This window comes from Sinohyriopsis cumingii, chromosome 18 (genome assembly GCF_028554795.1).
Source record: "Sinohyriopsis cumingii isolate HCF-2022 chromosome 18, ASM2855479v2, whole genome shotgun sequence".
NCBI classification, from domain to species: domain Eukaryota; kingdom Metazoa; phylum Mollusca; class Bivalvia; order Unionida; family Unionidae; genus Sinohyriopsis; species Sinohyriopsis cumingii.
In genome coordinates this window covers 63708334-63731662 of record NC_142978.1, presented here as the reverse complement: position 1 = coordinate 63731662, position 23329 = coordinate 63708334, and the positions used below count along the sequence as shown (strand labels likewise).

General features: G+C 35.7%; 1 protein-coding gene across 1 annotated transcript in view; it reads left to right on the top strand.

Moving 5' to 3' along the window:
• The first annotated feature begins 717 nt into the window (after positions 1-717).
• Positions 718-23329, top strand: part of LOC149776788 (Na(+)/citrate cotransporter-like) — a 28419-nt gene continuing 5807 nt past the window's right edge. The window contains exons 1-10 of the mRNA XM_089941354.1: positions 718-816; positions 8018-8167; positions 8669-8784; positions 10232-10374; positions 12331-12445; positions 17930-18112; positions 20366-20494; positions 21161-21250; positions 21696-21800; positions 22701-22795. Coding sequence (XP_089797480.1) covers positions 718-816; positions 8018-8167; positions 8669-8784; positions 10232-10374; positions 12331-12445; positions 17930-18112; positions 20366-20494; positions 21161-21250; positions 21696-21800; positions 22701-22795 — 1225 coding nt within the window. The remainder of the gene's footprint in view (positions 817-8017; positions 8168-8668; positions 8785-10231; positions 10375-12330; positions 12446-17929; positions 18113-20365; positions 20495-21160; positions 21251-21695; positions 21801-22700; positions 22796-23329) is intronic.

The window sequence follows — 23329 nt, the reverse complement described above, 5'->3', positions numbered from 1 at the left end:
TGACCCATTGTATTGTAAAATGAAAGGATATGTTAGGACGATATATGCTATGGACGAGATTTAAACGGTAACCTGTCACAACTCGGGATCAGCAAAAACAAACTTCAATTCTTGCATAACACGCTCAATAGAAAAGTAAAAGTTATTTTATCTATCGCCAGTTTTCTGATTCAAGAGAAAATGACTGTGTTTATAAGAACAGGTGACCTTCAAGTCCATGTTCGTATAAATGTGACTTTCTGTTAACCTATAAAATACAAAATGTTGTTCATGGCCGCTATAAATACCGGTACGAACATGATGATGAACAAGGTCATGTATTGTCAACATCTTAACTTTGACTGGTACAATATTTGGCAATTCACTATCGTTGCTTGATATGAGACTACGCGGAGACAGTCTACGTAAAACATATAGTTGAATAGGTCATATAGATGTAGATTTCGTTTAGTTGTGTGCGCGGATGAGCCTTGATTAACAACTGACAATTGCTCCAGGTTCGTTTGCATAAGTTCTTAAGATAATTGTCGAAAACTGGTTTTCCAAGTCAAGTTTTTCTTTTTGTTAAAGATAATTTTGAAATTCTATTGTGGATGAAACAAGCAGTACATAATTGAGTCTTTAAAATAAAGTGCACATAACAAGAGAAAGGAAAAAGACCATTAAAATTCCTATCTTGAAAAAGTATTTAATCTGTCGACATTAAACACATCTATAATGCGGTTTCTTCGTGATCTGTGGAACATAAAGGATATATTGATTGTGATTTTGACACCGATAATTCTGTTGCCGCTGCCAGTTTTATCACCACAGTCGGTAAGTTTTTTTTTTCTTCTCATTAACAGCAGTTAATTAAGGCACTATGAAACATACCTATTCTTATTATATTACCATATAAAATTTATTTAAAACTAGATTAAAAATACAAAGGGTGAATTATTATGAAGGTCTACGACTCTAAAGTGTATGTCTCTAATCGGTTGTAATGTAAGAAATCCATATATTCATTACTCTTTCAATAGACAGATGGCAACGAACTACAAACAGTGTACATTACATTCTCTCGAAGCATAGTGTCACATTGTCTACAGAAGACGAATTATTAATCGTCCTTGGAGGAAATTTAACCTAATAGCCAAATGATATTAAGCCGAAGTTTAAGTGCCTGTGATGAAATGGGGTTATTATCTATATCGGCACAAAGTGAACCGATCTTAAGATTTGAGCAAGCATTGATTTTTAAGCTGTTACTCCCATTTCAATATAGGTGGGTTTTTTTTTCTTGAGTTATTTAAACTGAGATCAAGCAAGAAAACAATAAAGACAGCTGATGAATTTCCGACTGCTATGCCTTCGAGGGAAATTATTTTTGGACAAAACTTCTGAAATCTATAGAAAATGAATCCATCGCTCCATTTCCTATAAGATTTTGCCAGTAAAAGATTCACCAGAAAGGATATGTGGTCAAAATACGTAGACAATCTTACAGACAAATGAACATATTATGACAAAATGATGCAAACCTTATAACATGAATACAATCAATGAACAGCCTATATAACTCCGATGTAGTCCTGGCGGATTTAGTGGCAAGATTACACAGAACTCGGGCCAACAGTTTCGAAAACTATTAAAATATCATTGAATTATAAAACTTCACTAACTTTAACATGAAGGTAATGACAGTTACAACAAATCTATTATATATACATGCGCGAATTGTTATGGAAATTGAACTATGTGTGAACTGTGATTAACATGTATGAATAATTATTGAAACATGCGTGATCATCCTTAATCCTTGCGAACTGTCACGACAAGAGATTCACTTTATATTTCACACATGCAAATGCTAAATTAAGTTTCACTTTGTGAATATAAATGATACTCAGCATTTATAGTCTTTGAGAGACAGACAGACAGACAGACAGAGAATTTTATGCATAACTTATGGTAGATTTATCAGAATAGTTTGTTAATCGGTAATACACATAAAGGTCTTGCAGGAATAATTATATTGAATAAAATGGCAACCAATCAAGAAAATGGTGTACATAAAATAATGTGTATGTATGGGTACAGGACCTGCTTGGATGATAATGAAAAGTAAAATTTCGAGAGCTTACAATACTGATAAAGAAGAATAAATTTTACAAACTTAACACTGAAACAGTCTTTACTAAAATTAACACCCGATTCTTTAGGTGTCAAATTGTAAACACAGGTAGATCAAACAAATGATGCGGTACATGGTTTTCTCCAAATAACATATTGGATGAAAGATGGGTCTATGCCGAAGACAATAGACTTGATCATGACCATTTAAACATTTAAAGTTATTGAATTTTTAATACGAGTGTGTTTAATTTAGTTTAATAAGGGAATTGAATTAATACATTGAGTCCATCATATCAGGGATTACGAAAACATATGCTAGTCGCATCCTGGTTGGTGAACGCGTGCCTGGTGGACGGACTGCATGACGAATAATGACACATTCTTGTCTGTGTGTGGTTTCTGCTTTTAATTGACAGGCTGTTGTTATGTTAACGTCGTGTATGTACGAAAACAGAAAGCCAACGACATTCCATGCCGACAACGGTCGTTCTAAAAAAAAAAAACTTCATTCTTGTCTGTGTGTGGTTTCTGCATTTAACTGACAGTCTGTTGTTAAGTTAACGTCGTGTATGTATGAAAACAGAAAGCTAACGACATTCCATGCCGACAACGGTCGTCCTATAAAACCTTCATTCTTATAAAGATAGGATTTAATTAAATTTGTCACTTGATTTCTTTGTTTGTGTTTTCTCTGGTAGTCAAACTTAAACAATACAAATCAGAAGATATTATCTGAAACGAAACTGAAACGATGCTATCTTAGATGTCACAAATAAAAGACTACGTCTTTTTTGTTTACAGCGGCGCAAGAATGTGAATGTCCACTTAAAATGTAATAATATTATTCAGGACAGCACTTTCAACAGCCATGATTTGCAACAACAACAACCATAATTTGCAACAACAACATCCATAATTTGCAACAACAACGTCCATAATTTGCAACAACAACAACCACAGTTTCTTAACATCTGCATTTTACGATACTGGTTGTCAGAGATTAGAATCTATCATTTCTCCAAGAAAAGTTTCTTGTAAAGTATTTTTGAGCCAGAACATAAGGGTTTCAAGGAAAATAGCGTTATTATTTGTAGTAGTAGCCATATTTCGATATTCATTAATTTACTTTTATGTTTTTACTGCAATAATGTAGTAAACATGAATAGAAAGAGCCCGTATGTAGAGCTGGTACGTATCGTTGTACGAGCTTTCTTACCTAGCATAAGAAGATTTAAGCAACATAGTTTCCTACGATACGATATATATATATATATATATATATATATATATATATATATATATATATATATATATATATATATATATATATATATATATATATATATATATCTTACATTATTCCAAACGGATTATCTCAAGTTAACGATGATATACCATTGCATGTTTGTCAAGTTCAAACCGTTTTCGGAACATTTGGGAAACACTTCAAAGTCTTAGTCACAAGCTATTTCATGGTTTGAACGTTTGAAAGAAAATGCATGACTGAAAGACAATCCCATCCCTATGTGTAGCATATTGCATATTGACATGTAAGCAAGTTTCAATGCACGAAGTAGCTATCGGATGGTTGGGGAGGGGTGGAATAATGATGACGTCATTTTGTTCCGAAAACATCTGAATTATCTAGCTTCGCACGAAGTTGTACAAGAAGTGCTCAGGGTGCCTGTGTATTCATGTACATAAGCTTTTAATAATAATAATAATAATACAAAGCTAGGGTATGTGTTATTATTAGTACGCCCTCATTTATGTCTTTGTTGGAGAATGGTGATTATTTATTTAATTGGAATTTTGAAGATATTTTTCAAACTGAATAACTAAACAGTTAAAAGGAGCAGGGTTGATATTATATAGTATTGAGGAGACTTTATGATATGGCTTTGTTTATGGCTCCATCCTCGTGTCCTAACATTAGAAATATGTTGATAGTTTCGAGCATAAGTATGTGTTCGTTCGAGACATGAATAAGTTTATGTTCTAAGTTTTTTGTCACGTTTTGTAAGAACGTGGTACAAAACACGGTTTGAAGCTTAGAAAGGTGTAATAATAAGTCATACAATTGAGAGGCAAGAAAAAAAGATGCAAGTGACAAAAAGAGTCTGGCGAGTGTGTGGTCGTTAGTTTGCTTCGATGAAAAATATTTGTGGTATTAGCCTCTTTCAGTTGACAAAGAATGTTGACTTGAGGTCCTTGTAAATTGGGGAAACATCGACCTAATGCCAGACTCATGCAGTTGTTAAACATTATTCGCTAGTTGTTAGACACATTTGCACTCTGCGCACGTTCTCAACATCAACTTTGTGCGAGGCTAGTCGAATGAAAAGTTTTCAGGAGAATCGATCCTGAAACTGGATTTGGGTTACACTGAAGAGGCATTGAATGTGGTGCAATTGATTAAAATAAAATCATTTATGAATAAAGAATAAACATGAAGTTAGTTTCTCGATGTGACATTGTTGTATCCGCGGCTGAAAATCAAGTTCTAAGTTACAAATATTTATTTGTTTGTCTATAGAATTATATAGCATTCTTCTTTCTAACATCGATATTGTTTTCCACCAATCAAACGATAAGGTAACCCGTGTATCTGGTGTTTTCCACCAATCAAACGATAAGGTAACCCGTGTATCTGGTGTTTTCCACCAATCAAACGATAAGGTAACCCGTGTATCTGGTGTCGACCTCAGATTCAAATTATTTCTCCGTGCTCCAGCCAATGTCTGATGTGAACAAAACACTTGAACCCTAATTTGTTTCTGACCAATGCAAACTCATGGTATTAAACCATTCAGAAAACTTTAAAATAAGCTTGCGCTGAAGGATTCCGTTTAGTTTTTATTTCAGGGTGTTCACGACGAACTCTCGAGCTGCAATTACTGTAATAAATGAATTTTCCTTTCTTTGGTACCCATGTACCCCTAATTAAAATACTCCACTTTCTACCACAGATTCCCAATTTAATTTGCTCCTGTATTTCTTGGTTGATCGTGTATTTTATTTTGGATATTATCCTTTTTATCAGGTCCGCAAACTCATTATTGGCATGCTCATGGCCTCAATCTCAGTTTGAACTTTTAAATGTAGATTTGCAAAACACCTAGCCACATTGTCAAAACTCTTGTACATACAAAGTAACTGTTGATATTGTTTCTTTTGCTGTATGTTTGGAGGAGTTGTAGAAGGGTTAGTTTCCATTTCTGAAGAATTTAAGTCTGTGTCCAAAATTATCACTGTCCAAGTCATGCAATGCTTTTCCAAACTACGCAGAATCAACAGCACACCCGAATACGCGCGCGCGCGTGCGAAGCCTGTTAAACTCTGTCAAACAAAAAATAAAGATTCATCAATGTTACATTTTGTTACAACTATTTCGGTCGAATGATAGCCATATCACATCAATGGCACTTTTTCGTGTAAATAGTAATTTATTCTAACTGTTATAAGTACATAGATTACGTTATTTGAGGTAAAACTATTTATGAAACTATCACTTGACATTTTAATTATTTTTAGCTTCGAAACTATACCAAAACTGAACGAAGTTCAAAACATTACATTCATTTTTGAACTGACCACTCCAACGTAATATCCGTGACCACTTTACTTTGAATCCATAACTAATACGGTGTAAAGAAATATGAGTGTGTTTTCCAATTTATTTATAAGGTTTATTCAAAATAGGACTGAACTGTTTTGGAGTTTGACATTTTTTGTGAAGTTTTGAAATTTAAAAAAATGAATCAGTTGTTTTAGTGGCATCAGCTAAAATAATTGTACTTATTTTTAATATCAGTACTGTAACGTAGGTACTCCTATCAGTTAGAATGAATTGCAATAAAAACATATAGTTTCTGCTGTTCTCCTTTGAAATCCTGTGACCAAAATACATGATGTAATGGTGTAATGACCATAACTGGTATATAAACCTTAATGACGTTTATCTCAGTTTGTAATAGTCTTAAGATTCAGAATGCTGGTTGATAGTCATGAAAGTTACAAATACTGGTTATGACTCACCTAATTAATGATATCGTTTTCTCGAGTGCTCGTCCAGTCACGTTCACTCTCACGCATTTGCGCTAGAAGCGTGACAGGTCACTTTCACTATAAATGTCGGTCATTATATTCATATTTAATTAATATTAAATAGCAGGTGCTGAATTTTTATTTGCATTTGTAATTTTTTAAAGCTTAAAACAAATGAAATGAGATATAATTTAAAAAAAGCGATTCGAATTTCAATACCCCGAGTAACGTTTTACATTCCCGAATCTCAGATATTGGAAATTAATTTAATACAGTTTTATATGATATTTAATTAACCTGACGAAGTAAAACTATGTAAAATATCTTCGATAAAAGATAACCTTTCTTTGTTTATGTAATGTGTATATGTCTGGTTAAGTAGTAAACGATATGAAAAATGTATATTTCTAGCCAAAATGGAAAGAAAAAGCAAACTTTCGAACAGTTACGGAGCGGATCATGTCAGCCATCAAAGGAGTTAAAAACGAATATCTTTAGCCAACAGACTTTGAAAGAACAATTAAAAATGATATGTTGCAAAGAATGTGCCGATGTTTCGTTAACTCAGATACGTTCATATACCTTGAATTTCGTCATCATTACCATCTGTGTTGCGTAGGAACTGATGGCATTGTGTCATTCACCAAAGGAATGGCATCAAACTAAACGCGGGAAAAATATATAAACGTTTATATTTAGAAAATGTAATAATAGCCTCATCGAAACTCATTGAGGACGGGTAAAGTTAATTTGTGTGCTTGTGATAAAAGCACACAAATGTTTCGGAGTTGATAAAAACACACGTAGAATCTCTATGTTTCAAAAGAAATAACTACTACTACTACTTTGAATAAACAACTGTATAGGTACCCTTTTTAACCACAAAAGACTCTCTGCCTATTGAACGGTCTCTCTCTCTCTCTCTCTCTCTCTCACACACACACACACACCAACAAAGACACGTATTGTTCTATATTTTCACAGCCATAAAATAATACATTAACATTTTTGTGGTTTTGTCTTATTAATTGTAAGTAAACGGCAGCGTCAGAAATCGTGCCATTAGCTCTTTGCGATTGTTGTTATCGTTTCTGCTTCCTTATCATACATCAGTGATCACATGTTTGTCAGTTTGTCATCATTTTTCTGTTTGTCTATTAATTATAGCTGAGCATGTGTCTGTCCGCCAGTAACCATTCACTTATCAAAATATGCAAAATCTATATTTTTTTCCATTATTTTTTAAAGTGCTTACTTATATTTGAATGTCCATTAAGATGTGGAAGCTGTTACTTGTCCATCAATAATTATCGAGTTTGTCTGTTCGTCCAACATTCACTGAACCAAGATTTAAACACCAGGGATCGGCCGTCTTATGACATATCGCGATCTAGTTTTATTCAGAAGATTTTCACTCATTTATTTTACTATTTCAAGTGAAAATGTCCCCCCCCCCCTTGAAACAGATTAGTATTATTATATTCTGAATATTTTAAAAATATCGCACTTGTACCGATCGTCTCTCTTATGTCTTATTCTGGTCCGTATATTTCGTTAGCCAGAATGTATTTTAAACGCAAATTTTCAGGTGGAAGACATTTTGTGTGTGGATACTTTTTGTTAGTAACTATTAGAAACCACTGTTCTTGTGAACTGTTATAGGTCCGATGTTACTCCCCCAAACTGTAGAAACTGCACGCGGCCTTTCTAAACGATATTTCTATAGATTGCTTGAAAATGAATCGATTTGCTAGGTAAGATAAAAAATCTCTTGGAGATTGCTATACGAAAGGTGAGACCATACTGTTTCATTTAGTACTGAACGAAGTATTTATATTAACGATGTTTTCAGGAGGCGCTATGTGCGTACGCAGTGTTGATTATGGCTGTCTACTGGGTAACAGAAGCACTTCCGATTGCAGTGACGTCATTGCTTCCCATTATACTGTTTCCGGTTTTGGGGCTCATGACAGCAAAGGAAGTGTCGACAAAATACATAAATGTAATTTGTTTATATTTTAAAGTTAAAATCAGATCTATATGCAAACAATATTTACATACACATATTTATATTCATTCCTTCAGTTTTATTATAACCTTAGATGCAAATGGATAACAAACTACGTATTTAGAGTAGAAACTTAAAAAAATTTCAAACAATGCCAGTTTCTGTAATGTATTACTTCATCATCTCCAAAATGTTTCGTTCCGCGTTCTCTTGCACGTTTTTTGTTTACCTTAATAAATTTAAGACAGATCATAATATTTTTATATAGTGATTAGTATTTGCCAACTGAGCTGTTATTTTATTTATTTAATTGCATAGCTTATTCTGTAGTGAGTTGAATAAAAGTAGTATCAAAAGTCGCAATTCAAATATATTTACTGCAGAGTTTCAAGTAATTATACAGACACTTTGTTATGAGAAATAAATATTGTTTGTCGTTTTTTGTTTTGGTTCCAAAAGATGCATTCTGATGACAAAATGCTTGTACATTATCAGGATGCCTCTACATTGTTGATCGGTAGTCTTATTATGGCTGCTGCAATAGAACATTGGAACATCCATAAACGCGTCGCCTTAAAAATCCTGATGTTTGTTGGATCAGAACCAAGATGGTAAGTAATTTAGCTACAGTCTGGTATATATAACCCGGCTTTCATTGTTCAGAATGTTTCTTTAATAATACCCTTGTTGCAGTCGATACTTTCAATAATCATCATAAAAATCAATTCAGTAATCGATTTGGCAATTGGATGGAAATGAAATATTTTTGTTGGTTGGTTTTGTTATACCACAGACTCTTTAAAGTCTAAACTATATAGTAATCATTGTTTCCGTCTTTTTGATCTCATTGGCGCAACCATAATTTTTCATGAATTGTTATGAAACTTGGCAAATCTTATCGTATAACCTGAAGATACTCATAGTAAAAAAATCCACGTTTCCCCTGCAGTGTTGTTTCAGTTACTGCCCTTTTTGACCTTGACTATGACATAATCTGTTCAGCGGAAATAGTCTCACAGTTCCTTTCTGATTAAAACTTGATCAAATAATATGGTCATCACGTGAAGATCTACATATAGACAAATCCCTTTACTCGCGCTTTATTTGTTGGAGTTATTACCCATTTTGTTTTGCAGTTTATATTCTGTGTCATAAAATCTCGTTAGCGAAACTAGTGCTGCAGTTTTTTGAAGGATTGTCATGAAACTTGTGTATTCTGTTCATCACCTTGTTCACAGAATTTTCGTAAGAGTTATTTACCTTTTTCTTTTGCAGCTGAATCTTGGGTATGACAGAATTTTATGATCGCAACTAGTCTCACAAATTTCATTGGATCCCCATGAAACTTAAGATGTGTTTTGATCGACACCTGAAAAAACGTTATGGACAAGTCACTGTGTTCTTGCGATGCTTGTTATAGTTATTTCCCTTGTTTACTGGAGTGCATAACAGCTTGCATACACAACTAGTTCAAGAGTTTTAAGCGGATCTCTATAAAGCTTTGTAAATGTTTTGGCACCATTTAAAATCATGCACATACTGACAAAAATTCAATTTGCTGACACAATGTTTGTTAGAAATTTTACAGCTGATTTCAGTTTAAGACACAATGTTGTGAAGACAACTTGCTTTCAGTTTGCTCTATCCTTTACGGATTGCTTTGAAATTTGTCACATATTACGGTCATGTTGGACTAGATACCCACAGGTTAAGAAAGCATACTTGTGGTATCATTAAACGTCTTGTTTTGTATTGCAAACGAAGAAGACTCTTAGCTATCATTTTCACGTGTTCTTCACCAATTTATTAAAGTCAAAGTAAACGGTCACCTGCAATAAAATATATATTTTCTTTTACATGCTGTAACATCCGCAAAACGTATTCAATCACACGGAAATGTTACATCAATTTGTTCTTTGACGGATTTAATCATTTTATGTCCTCGCAGGTCATGGGATCAAAGGTTAACCGTGAGAGCAATTTGTGATACGAAGCCATTTTCCGTGAGGCTTATTTATGTGCTACTTTGATATGTATCATTTTGTGTAAATCTTACAGGCTAATGTTGGGACTGATGGTGCCCACGTGGTTCCTGTCCATGTGGATCAGTAACACCGCCACCACCGCCATGATGATTCCAATCGCTAACGCTATTCTCGTGCAGATTAAAAAGACAGAGGTAGACATCAAGGAAGTGGACGGTAGGAAGAATTTAAACACGCAAGATAAGAATTTGAATTATATTGACAAAAATGATATAGATAAAATGGAACGTTTGGCTACGAATGTTATTTATAAAAAATATTATAGTTTATCGTTATAGTTTTTGTTATTTTGCTTTCTGAGGAACTAGTGATATACGAGTCATATTAGAAAACTTGGACTTCACGTACCGATAAGTTTTCTATGCAAGCAAAGGAAAAAATAGACAGATATAGTTTTCGTTTAGCTTTGTAAGGATTACACTTGATCATATGTCAGACCCAAGCACAATAGCAACTGTTTTAGTACCTCAGAGAGACAAAAATGAAAATGCAATAGCCAAATACTGGATATCACAATCTTACTGAGATATGAGAAGAAAAGCGAAATGAAACGGTTCAGAAAAGATTGATGCGAACACATGGAAGGCTTTAGCTTCCACACATAGCCAATCAATGTTAGTTTTAGAAGAGTAACGGTTTTTATTTGTGATTTATTAATACATAATATCGGGCTCAAACCCAAGATAAACGTTTTATGACCTCGAGACCACGTAATTAGAATTCATCGAGAATCACGTGTGTAATGAGCATGAAAGTTTCAGTAATTTCAATGCAAATTTTCTACAGCTTAACAGCAATTATTACAAGGGGCCGATTCAAGTGGGGCGGGTAGGTTGGGGCGAAGCTGCCCCCACCGCTCCCCAACGGCAATAAATAGTGAGCTCGGAACAAACGAAACGTTTCCTAGAGTCAGTTCAGGAGCTGTAAGAGGCTCCGCTGCTCTGGACCCCATCGGGTATTCCATCCAAAAGTCCCATCGCATACTTGTTTACGCTTCCGTTAAACGATTTTTCTCGATCTGCCCCTGATCACATAGTTTATTAGTATGCAATAGTGTAGATGCTAAAGATAACATTTGTGTACAGACATTGTCTGAATTAAGTAGTAAGATAAGATTTGTGTACAGATATTGTCTGAATTAAGTAATAAGATAACATTTTGTGTACAGACATTGTCTTAATTAAATAATAATTAACATTTGCGTACAGACATTGCCTGAATTAAGTAATGTATTATAGCTATTATCTGACAGTGACAAAACCACATGATATGAATAAAAACACAAAATCAAACAAAGAACGGACGAACAAAAAAAGGTATCCAGAGTTCAATATCTAGTACTTTGACGAATCTCTAACACAACTGTACACGCCACTTGGATACTGTAGTAGTATGATGGTGCGTGTGCACATACGCCACTTGGATACTGTGCTAGTACGACAGTGTATATTTACACACGCCACCTGGATAATGTGCTTGAATGACAGTATATGTGTACATACGCCACTTGGATACTGTACTAGTTGGATAGTGGGTGTGCACACACGCAATTTGGATACTGTGCTTGTAATATAGTGGCTATTTACACACACCATTTGGATACAGTGCTAGTATGATAGTCGATATTTACACACGCCACATAGATTCAATATTTTTTTTATTGATTGATGTTTGCACACGCTACTTGGTTGCTGTGCTAGTATGACTGTGGTTGTTAACACACGCCATACGGATATATCACTGATGATATAGCGCATTTTTGTACGCGACCCTTAGCTTGTATAATATTACACACGTCACTTCGATCCAGTGCAAAGATGATAGTGGATTATTGACATGTTTGTACACGTCCTCTTGGATATAATGATTTGATGAGATATTTACACATGTCACTTATTTGCAGTCATTATATGATAGTATATGTTTACACTCACCATCTTCAAGGGCACAGCTCTAAATCATTTGTAAATCAATAACAAAAATATGGCTGAAATTCTATATACCTGTACAGGTTTCATTAAAACTGTACATTACGTGACTTTGCATATAAAATGTGAATCGTGTTTGAATAGATTAATGAAAACAATTTTTGGGTTTTTATATTTCGTTCAGGTGTGGAAAATCTGGCATTGGACGTGAAAGAAATTGACCTAAAAGCCTTACCTGAAAACTCTAAAACAACTCAAAATGGCGACGCAAACGTTGATCTCCACGAGAAGTGCAGCGAGTATGTATCACAACTACTACTATTACAAAATATTTCCCATCATATTTATTTATTGGCTTTACCATTTATATCCCCATTACAAGGTAACACTATAAGTATTACTACAACCAACACCAACACAATCATCATTATCGCTTTCAGAAGTGGAAACGAATGACATCTTATCTCCAGTCCGTTTCTTGTTTCTCTTAAAACTCGAACATTACGTAAGTAGCAGACATTCATCTGTAGTAGTAGTATAATAATCGAACTGTGAGACCGACTAACATTTTCCAATTACCATGCACGAAACCCCAAATTTTCCACTGAGAAATTTTGCACACGCGTGCATCCGCGATTGTAACCCGCGTGGATCCCCACATACATTTTTCACGGGGTGTTCCGGAAATATTTTTCTGCAGATCTATGCAGCAGCTGCGAGCTCGGAGTAAGACCGATGAACGCTGGCAAACAGTGAAAACAAATCGACTATCTGCTATATGAATTTTTGTCTTCTTAGTCGCTGGTTAATATTCTCCCGAATACAATACAATACAGTAATGTATTACGTGTATTTGCGTGTATTGCTGATAGCGCCTGGGCGACAATTGCATCCACGTTTTGTTTCGTTACAGCATCAATACTGTCAACATAAGCCTTAATACGGGCAGCCATCAGTCCAAAGTCTCCGATTTCCTCGTTATCGGTGATTTCGGCCGGGTTATTCGCAACGGCAATATAAAATCAACAAGTGCTTGTGGGGTTGGGCTTCCCGCGAGTGCATGCATTGCTTTAACAGCAAGATGTCCGCGTATTGGATCGTCCCCTCGAGTTTGTAACGGTAGTGTCGAATAAAACAGCGGTCGCTGAGGGACGCTAGCGCCACGGGCAAAGCCTCCGTGTGCTATCAGCAAATTCATGCAGCGGTGCAAGCCCAACGATTAACAAGTTCTACTGATTAATCCAAATTGACGATTTAAGGTTTTCACATGAGAGGCAATCATCCCAGATAAATATACTTGATAGACTTAGTCATTGCAAGTAAATACCAACTGGTCTACAGTTATGCAACGACCATAAACCTTGGTCTGAAGGTATTTTGCGAGTCGCCCCGTATAGTCGAAGACTGTTGGCTTTGGATATTTGGCGAATTGTCCCGGATAGTCAAAGATGTTTCCTTTTGATTATATGTCTACGAAACGTTATGCGTCCACCAACCACCTTTTTCACGGTCATAAGTCCGACAGACGTCTTGGAAATCTGCAGACCAATGTTAGTATTTTGTTGCCGATGCATGTACGACCATAACTTGCTAGATGCAATTGCGACTTCAGTAGCTTCGAAGTTAAGTAAAACTTTTTCGGGTGGGTCTTTTAACCATAGAGAAACTTTAGACACACCTACCTGGTTACGTATCATTACACTATAGGATAACCCGTCAGTTATTCGTTCATATTTTGAAACGCCATTAACAGGTACTTGGAGCGCTTAGACCATGTTAGGTACTCATTTGCATTGTAAACTGTTCCTTGATAGCGAGTTTGTGCTGAACGCGAGAAATGACAGCATTGACGCATCTCCAGATTGCATAAACTACAACAAACGTGATTCTCTAGGCACATATGGGCCAGCACAGGTATTTACAATGTTAAATTTAACAACTCAACTTTGCCATCAGCGATAACAACGTCTTGCCTGATTGCATTGCTGGCGTCGCCCTTACAGGTTAGCCCTGAAAATAACCTTGCGGACATGTCCGTAAAACACAAATATGTTACTGAGAGGAATCACACACGAAAACATTAAGGTTTCTTTAAGTTGTCATTGGCGCTGCGAGGACGTAATGTTGAAATTAGCACTGACGCCTCTAAGAACGGCAGTGGCTTAAATTGAACATTTAAAATTGTTTTGATGCTGTACATGGTCTGCATGGTCGGCTGTATCCTTGATAAACATTATAGACAGGCCAGCGGATCTAGCATTATGTTCGCTGTGAGTTCAATAATCTTCGTGTTCCTTCCGTCGATGAGATATCGTGCACTTTGAACAGTTCCATGACGCCGTTGTTGACAAATCCAATCTGGCTACCCTGGGAGAATTGTTAATGATGTCAGGCTCGTACAAGTTTTCTATCGATTCACATGAAAACCTCACACATAAAGAAATCATATAGACGTTTTCTGCATTTGTAATTCTATTTTGAATAGCTGGCTGTCCCTAGCCGGCTACAAATAACACTTAAAATCTCTGACGCTGAGATCTACCATAATTGGCGCACCTATGTCAAACGCAGTACTGTCGAGGAACAAACAAAAGCGGACAAATCGACGTGGCTCCACTAAGTTCTGGCGCATTATTACGGGCGCGAACTGATTCCACAAGTGATTCCAGTTGATCCAAAAGTTCGTGACGTGTGTGTGTGTGTTTTTGTTTTGTTTTCGGGCTCTCAAAAAATGGGAAAATAGCTTGCTCCGATTTAAAGTAAAATAACTCGATCACATCCATTTATATTATTTGGAAAAAAAAATATCTTAAGATAAAAGAAAACAGTCTATCTAGGCTCGAAAGAAAATCGCAGCCTAGAGAAATTACGTAAAATTCAAACAGAAAACAACTCAACACCTGAAGATGATTATAATTCTTACAAATGAATTCATGCAGTTAACATATTAACATCCACAATCAGTGATACAAAATGACGCCCTGTTTATGTTTTTATACTGAAATTTGTCCAAAAGTTGTATTTGGCGCAAATATCTTTCCCAACATCCCAGTCGGCATTTTGAAATATGTCAAACGTGATTAAAGGTTTATGAATACAACAGTACTTAAAATAGTCTAAATTAATTTTTGACAAATACAACTATTTTGTAAAGAAAATAGTAATAATTTCTACAAATATTTTATCATGGAAATGAAACTACCTGTGTATTGGTACATTTTAAAAGTACTGAGATACATACCACCGGATATAAATTCCACGGTAAACCGATATACAGGTAATGCAGTGCACCCATGTTGAATATCATTTTGGCCAATTCACGGTTCATGTATGCAAGATATGTCTTCGATGTTTCAACATGTATTCTTTCCAGTCTGAGGTTGGAGTTTTGTAAAGAGCGGTATAAACAGGATTATTAAAGATCACCCTGTGAGTTTCTTCTTTTAAGGATTCAACCGGTATTTTTCATCTACAATTTGTACGCGAGAGGTCGTCGTGGACTCATCTTAATTGCCTTTCCAACACTTGGTCGAGTGTAAGGGTGCCTTTTGCAACTACATCAAGGCTCTGTCCGATTTCTCAGAGATGTTCTTGGATTCATGTAACCCCCCCCCCGCCCCACCCCACCCCCCGCCTCGTCGATTGTCCATTATTACTTCTGTATTGCTTCTGTTGTTTCTGCAACTTTCTTCACCTCCTCTACGGTTTCACATGTGGATTAGATTTGTGGTGCAAACGATAACCTATTGCCCGTTACGAGGTCTTCTCGTAAAATCTGTTGCGGTTGAAGTATATTTTTGGACACATTTGTGGCGAGAGGTCAGCACGGTCGTCAAAGCAGATTACGTGACTCGGGCACAGAGCGAACGCGTAACGCGAGGAAATATGCTTTACAATATTCACAATAGCATGTTCTGCCGCAGAGTTGACGTTTTTCAAGACATATGCCTTTTGGAACGATTGCGTTAAATGGCATTTAACGTTATATATACAGAAAACAAATGCAATTGGTTGCATTTTCCAGTCGCTATCGTTTTATCTCCTGATGCGCATATCGCAGTATCTGAATCTTGATGTCAAAAGACTAGACAAAATAATAAACAAAGGTCAAAAGACTAGACTTGGTAAAAAGACTAGACTAGGTCAGAAGACTAGACTAGGTCAAAAGACTAGACTAGGTCAAAATAATAGACTAGGTCAAAAGACTAGACTAGGTCAAAAGGCTAGACAAGGTCAAAATAATAGACTTGGTCAAAATACTAGAGTTAGTCAAAAGACTAGAATATTGGTTAGAACTGCCTGCCCAAATGAGCTCCAATGAATTATCACAGAGTATTGCAACAACTCGAATAAGGCGAACCTTGCACGTTTTTATCCAACAATATCAAATGTCTAGGACTGCCTGTATATCTCAGCTATGACTTTTGTTTTATTGGACTTAGCAACGGCGGCTGATAAATTTTTTTCCATTGACTGCGCTGTTTCGTTTCTGCAGCGTTGAAGATCATTTGTAATACCTCAAGAAAGTCGGCTGTGTTTTGCCATCGATATATTATTATCAAAAACATTTTAAAAACCATTTTGAACATGGCAGTATTCGATATCGCTGTCTTTACTAATCATTTCAATGTCGTCGTCATCGTCGCAGGATTAGTCTCACTGGCAACTCATTTAAAGACTCGTCGTTCTAATCAACATTCATCAGTGCATCATCAAATTTTAGTATTATATTGTGCGCAACGCAGCCTAAATTTGATATTTTCAAAACTAAAAATGAAAAATATAATTTCCTGCGGGTGTGATTCTAACACGAAATTTCTCGACCAAGGATGTGACATACTTGTTGATTTGGCCGCCGAGAACTTTTAGCACGTAACAAAAAATAACTCATATATAAACGTATCGACACTGACAAAAATATGATACACCCATTTTTATTTACCGATGATTTAAAAATGAATACATTTAAAAATTGTTACTCGATGATGTATATATCTGGCTTGAATATTGTTAAAAATCGCATACGTGACGTGGCCCCCCTACACGTTTATTACAGCTGGCATAATTGTATACTAATTCTATGTCCCAGACTACTAAATCAACATTTCCACCAACAATAATTTGAGTAGTTTTCACATCGGCTGCGGTTAATCTCTTGTATAATGCAATGCAAGTTTTATTCTTAGAATTATAGACACGCAGACACGCAGAAAATTCCATTTTCTGACCACACAGTCTGTATACTACAGGCATAGGGCCACATATCAACAATAACAGTGACACAACAACCTACGAGCTACATTGATCTGTCGAGAATACTGGGTCACCACGTGGAAACCTCGCTTCGCTTACAACGCGGGTTACCAGCATGGATGCACGTGTGTACAAAACGTCTTCATTGGAAAGTGTTATGGTGAATTATGAAAGGTGTTCAGGTCTTAAGTATTGGGTTTGGCCATCGATCTCAAAGCTCCGTTTTGTCACACTTCTGCTGACGTGGGTAAAATTAGTAGCGTAAAAGCGAGACACAAAAGGACAAGCTAGAAAATGCTGACAAAGTTTCAAGATCGTCGATTATATTTCTGGGTGTAGAAAACTATGCATTTAAAATGTAAGCTTGAGATATTCACGTCTATTGTGCTAGTAATTTTCATCATGTATTCACTAAAGTTTGATGAGGTACCTCTTAACAAAACCACCATTTTGATTAAAGGAAAAGTCCTTAACAGGAGCGGAAGTTAAATGATGTTGATATTTCCCTCTTGCTTTTTTGTCTCCATAAGCGTCAAAAAGGGAGAAGCGAAAAACGAAGAGGAGGGGGCGGCTAAAGAAATGCGACAAGACCCTCACTATATGCGCATGTGCAAAGCACTATCTTTGTGCATTGCGTATTCCGCCAATATTGGAGGAATCGGAAGTGTTACTGGCACAGGACCCAACCTTGTCTTCAAGGGCCAGATTGACATGTAAGTGTGTATTTTGTATTTATAGAGATATTTTTTGAGAGGAAAAGTAAAGGTCTGTATTTGTTCCTGTTTTTAATATCCTACGCTCATTGCAAAGTCAGCCTAAGTAGCGCATCAAGAAGAACACAAATGAAATCACGTTACATAATTCTGAGATACCTATGTAACATATATTACCAGAGAGCAGCAAAATGCATATGATAGATTTCATTAAGAAAATGTCATGTATTTATTGATTTACTAGCAAAATTCAATCTTAAAACTCATTCACTTCCGCACAGTTTTAATTTTACGTTTTTATTTAAATTGAAGCAAATGTTTTCCGAAAGAGCAGCGAAGGTTTGATCAGTTGGTATTACAGTATCAAGCTAACTGCGATATATTCATTTGTATCTTTCCGGGATTACATTGGCTCTTAGTAACATCCAGGGATTTCGGGGAGCCTATATATCCCATCTCCTACGAGACTTGGAGATGATATAGCATTTTGCCCGTTCCTTCTTATATTCGTTCGCCATTTCGTTATTGCCTCAATATCTTGGAATACTGTTGACATCCACTCGTAGAAATAGGTATGTAGTCGCATCTCAAGAAAGTTAACTCTGCCATACTAAAACTAATGTTCAAGCACGAGTTATTTTGCAAAACAGTCTGCAATCAAATCGATACAATCAATATTTTGTACCTCACTTTCAGGCTTTAAAGACTTTGTAATTTTCTGTTATACGTTAGTTACACCATTAATAAAATATATAACAGCTTCATATGTTGTCAGAACGGGTTATTATTCCAATGTGGCATTAAGACAGCAACTGTCACTGATTACTTTATGCAATGTGTCATTAAGACAAGATTTGACACACTGCTTACTTTATGTAATGCAATTACTTTCTGTAATGCAGTTACTTTAAGACAAGATTTGACACACTGCTTACTTTATGTTATGTAATTACTTTCTGCAGTGCAATTACTTTAAAGCAAGACAATTGACATTGATTACTTTATACAGTGTTATTAAGACAAAAATTAATACAGATTACATTATGCAATGTGTCATTAAGACAACAATTGACGCACTTACTTTATGCAATGTGTCATTAACACAATACTTGACACACTGATTACGTTTTGCAATGTGTCATTACGACAAGATTTGATACAATGATTACTTTATGCAATGCAATTCCTTTAAGGCAGCACAAATACCACTGATTACTTTATGCAATATGTCACTAAAAGAACAGTTGACACTGATTATGTTATGCAATGTGTCATTAAGACAAGATTTGACACACTGCTTACTTTATGTAATGCAATTATTTTCTGCAATGCAATTACTTTAAAGCAGCACAACTGACACTGATTACTTTATGCATTGTGTCATTAAGATAACATATGACACATTACTTTATATAATGTGTCATTATGACAGAGATCGTCTTGACCGATCACTGCCATCTCACTTCTGTACGCGCGGGTTTGAGTCTCGGGCTTGCCCAATGTGGGCATAAAAAATGCTTGCCCGTAGGGCGGTAGTTCTTACTGAGGTTTTGTGAATTTTGCAATCACCACTACAATTGCTGATTTCTCCAGGGCTAATGCAAACTGAAATTCCACATTCAGTTGTCCTGATTCATAGAGTGGAGATGCCCCTCATCCCTGCCTTGGTATGGGTAAAATCGAACCCCATAACAACAATAACCTACTGCAAATTGGTATTACGAATTACCGAGTTTACTTTTGGTACCTAATTATCATGTCGCTTCAAACAGAGTCCAGTAAGATGTCAAGTAATTCGTTTGAGGAAAGTTGTGTCTCAAGGGTCTGGTACACACAATCTGCCTGTTCCAGATGACTTCTATCATGGATACATTGATATGATGAACCTGATAAACGGTTTCGATTAATAGTTCCGCTTACAGCAGCTTTTGCTTACTGTGCTAATGAACAAACGGTTAGTGAGCTCATCGAGGAACATTTGATTCTTCGATCCCGGATACGAATCCATTTGCAGTGGTGATGAGTTTGGATTCCACTCGTCATATAGGATAACTGATTTATGTTGTTGAGTTATGTTCTTTGCTACCGTATGTAAGATTTCAACATGCAGTACGTAGGATTCGACTTCTTTGTTTTGCACTCCTCGTTAGCGTTAGCAATCAAAAGGAAAACGTTGCTGTTTCAATTCTGTCTCTGATGTAATCCATTCAACATATATCTGTCTTAAAGGCATGTAGTACTGATCAATTTCAGTGAATACCAGAAGCACGGCCTTGATTCTCCGATCACATTCACCAACTGGATGGCGTTTTGTGTTCCCACTTCTATCATCCTTCTGGTGATTTTGTGGATTTGGCTTCAAATTCACTTTCTGCGATGCAGGTAACAGCCACGTTTATCTTTTTCAGGTCTTACTATTCTTTGTTCTGAAGCGGTCATTTCAATAATCATTGAGATCGATCGTAAACCGTAGCTCAAACAACTTTTAGTCGAGTGATGGAAGTCACAAAACGACAAAAATACCAAACACCAGAATATAAATGGATTCTTTTTCTTAAAAATCTTTCGAGATAATTTTATAATAAAATAGTATAAATTTGCTCCTAGGAATCACTTTTTAAGTTAAGTTTCAACACTCAGTCTACTCCCATTGTTTAATCATTCACCTTGTAAGTATATATTTGTATGTGTCTGAAAAAATATATAAATCTGATGATAACAGAGATCTCCGGGAAATGAAGATTTAACGTTCATTGTCCTGGCGAACTATGCATTTTCTGCTGACTTTGAAGTTTATGGCCCACTTATTTTAGAATCCCTGTTACATAATGCAATACAGTTATACAGTTAGAGGGATTTATCGTTAATAATACACGTTAATTTTCAATACATTAACCAAATGGTTTCTCGAAAAGCTTTACCACGACGAGTGTTCGTACTGGAGGCATCGTTTTCATGGAAGATATTTTTGACAGCAGATTCAGTTCATTTTGCGACATTTTATTATTATTACACATTTTTAAAAATCGTTATCATTGTATTCTTTAGGGGCTTTTGCGGTTGTCGCAAGGGCAAAAAGACGAAAAGCAATGTCAAAGCCATCATACAAGAAGAATACAGAAAGCTCGGACCCATCGAGTAATCATTTTGTATCAAGTTTATTATCTGTGAAATCAATTTATTGTTGGATTGATAACTGTTTCGTATGCGCACGTACACCTAAGAATCAAATTATAATACGATGATTAGTCGCAAGAAGTAAGTGGGCTTTGTCATTTAATTTTTTGATGATGTCATCAGTTCATGTTGAATACGTCACCTTTGAATGGTATGGTGTTTGACTGAGTAGCTTGTGTGATTGTATAAGTCCTCGTGTATAATCTTTGAGAAGTGGCATCAAACACAAATTCTTAATACATTGTTTTTCACTGTAACAATAAATGTATACGAGTACGAAATAATAGATATATTCAGACACATATAAGGAAATATAATTTGATATAGATTTGACTTTATGAAGAATTTTGAATGGATTAGCATCATCATTACAAATTACAATACTGCTAACCACTATTCCTTTCAGCTTTGCTCAGTCAGCAGTGATGGTTCATTTTGTGATTCTGGTGTTGCTGTGGATAACACGTGACTTGGGAGGAGTATCAGGGTGGGGGAACTGGTTCAAAAAGAAGTAAGCACTATGACTTTTCTTCCTCGGGCTTTAAATAAGTGTATGTAAAAGTACAGGGCGAAAACTAAATTTTGAAGTTGTAAATTGTTTGATTACACGCATTCATTTACATTTTTGTCCATGCCTCTATAACGTCTTGCTGGTCCACCCAAGCCGCTGTTGTTTCTAAGTGTGATAGGACACGGAATTGTTGATAGATACGTACATAGGTAAAGGTAAACGTGGGGCATATGGAAGATGGCAAAAATGCATAGATTGGAATGTGGTGGGGTAGGACTGAGGTAACAGCCTAAACAAATCTGGCTTGTTTTTGATACAGTTGTCCATTTCTGGGAAGAAACACGTAACGAGGGATGTTGTAGGGTTACCGGTAACTGAAAACAGGAGTTAAAGCAAATAGTGGGGCAAGGTTGTCGTTAGTAGTCCCGCTTGTTGGTTTGCCCAGAACTAAGATTGATAAACATGAAAAAACATTTATATACATTGAGCAAAAAGTTAACTCACAGAAGTAAAGTGTGTTTGTTTGTATCCTTGGTTGTTTATTTATTTATTATATGCATTAACCGCATAATCATATGCTTCAAATGAATATTGTTTTATTCCTTAGAGTATACACCATTGGGATTTAATTCTTGGTAATGATATGGTATAAGTGACAAATAATCATTTTGTATTTAGCGTTTGTAGCACAATGTTTCCCACTATTGCATGGGCTAATAATATCCTAATACCTTTCGACATTTAGTAATAAAACGAACATGTACTTCCTTTACTAGTATATTTAGAAACAAATAAAAATGTTAGCCACAAAAATTAGTTTATACATTATTGTCACGTCATTATGATGTAATACCGTCAATGGTGTAAAGGGCAATAACTCAGTTTTCCCCTCATCAACAGGTACATTAGTGATTGCGTACCTGCCATCCTGATTTCCATTTTTCTGTTTGTTGTTCCCACTAAAATCCCGAAGGCATTCGGTTGTGGAGGTACAGGTAGGTTAGTCTTTTCAGAGTCTTCACTTTGATGCCTTAACCTTGTTAGAATATAAGGCACACACACACACACACACACACACACACTCACGAAATAGACGAACTTTAAAAGGCTTGTACAGTTTAAGATGCTCATACTATCATTAGAGTAATTAGCTGTGTTAATTGGCCTAAATTCAAATTTTAATTCAGTGCATCTTACTTATTTTATTAATATTACTTTATAGGTACTGATATAGAAAATGCAAATGTGCGGCTTTTTTCATTATCAAAATTTAAATTGTTGAATTTATTTTTCGTTCAAATTCCATATTCTACCTGAAATTGATCTGTTATTAAAAAATAATGATGTTTTTTGGATCAAGGAATTACAAAAGAAATGTCATGAAAATGACAGATCTACTGTCTTCATTCAACACATTACTCAACTGACTTATTTTCGATGTTAATTTTCTTAACCGCTGATATAAGTAATGCTATTTGGCAAAATGTATGCTAAATCTGAAATAAGAAATGGGAGTTACATGGTGTAAC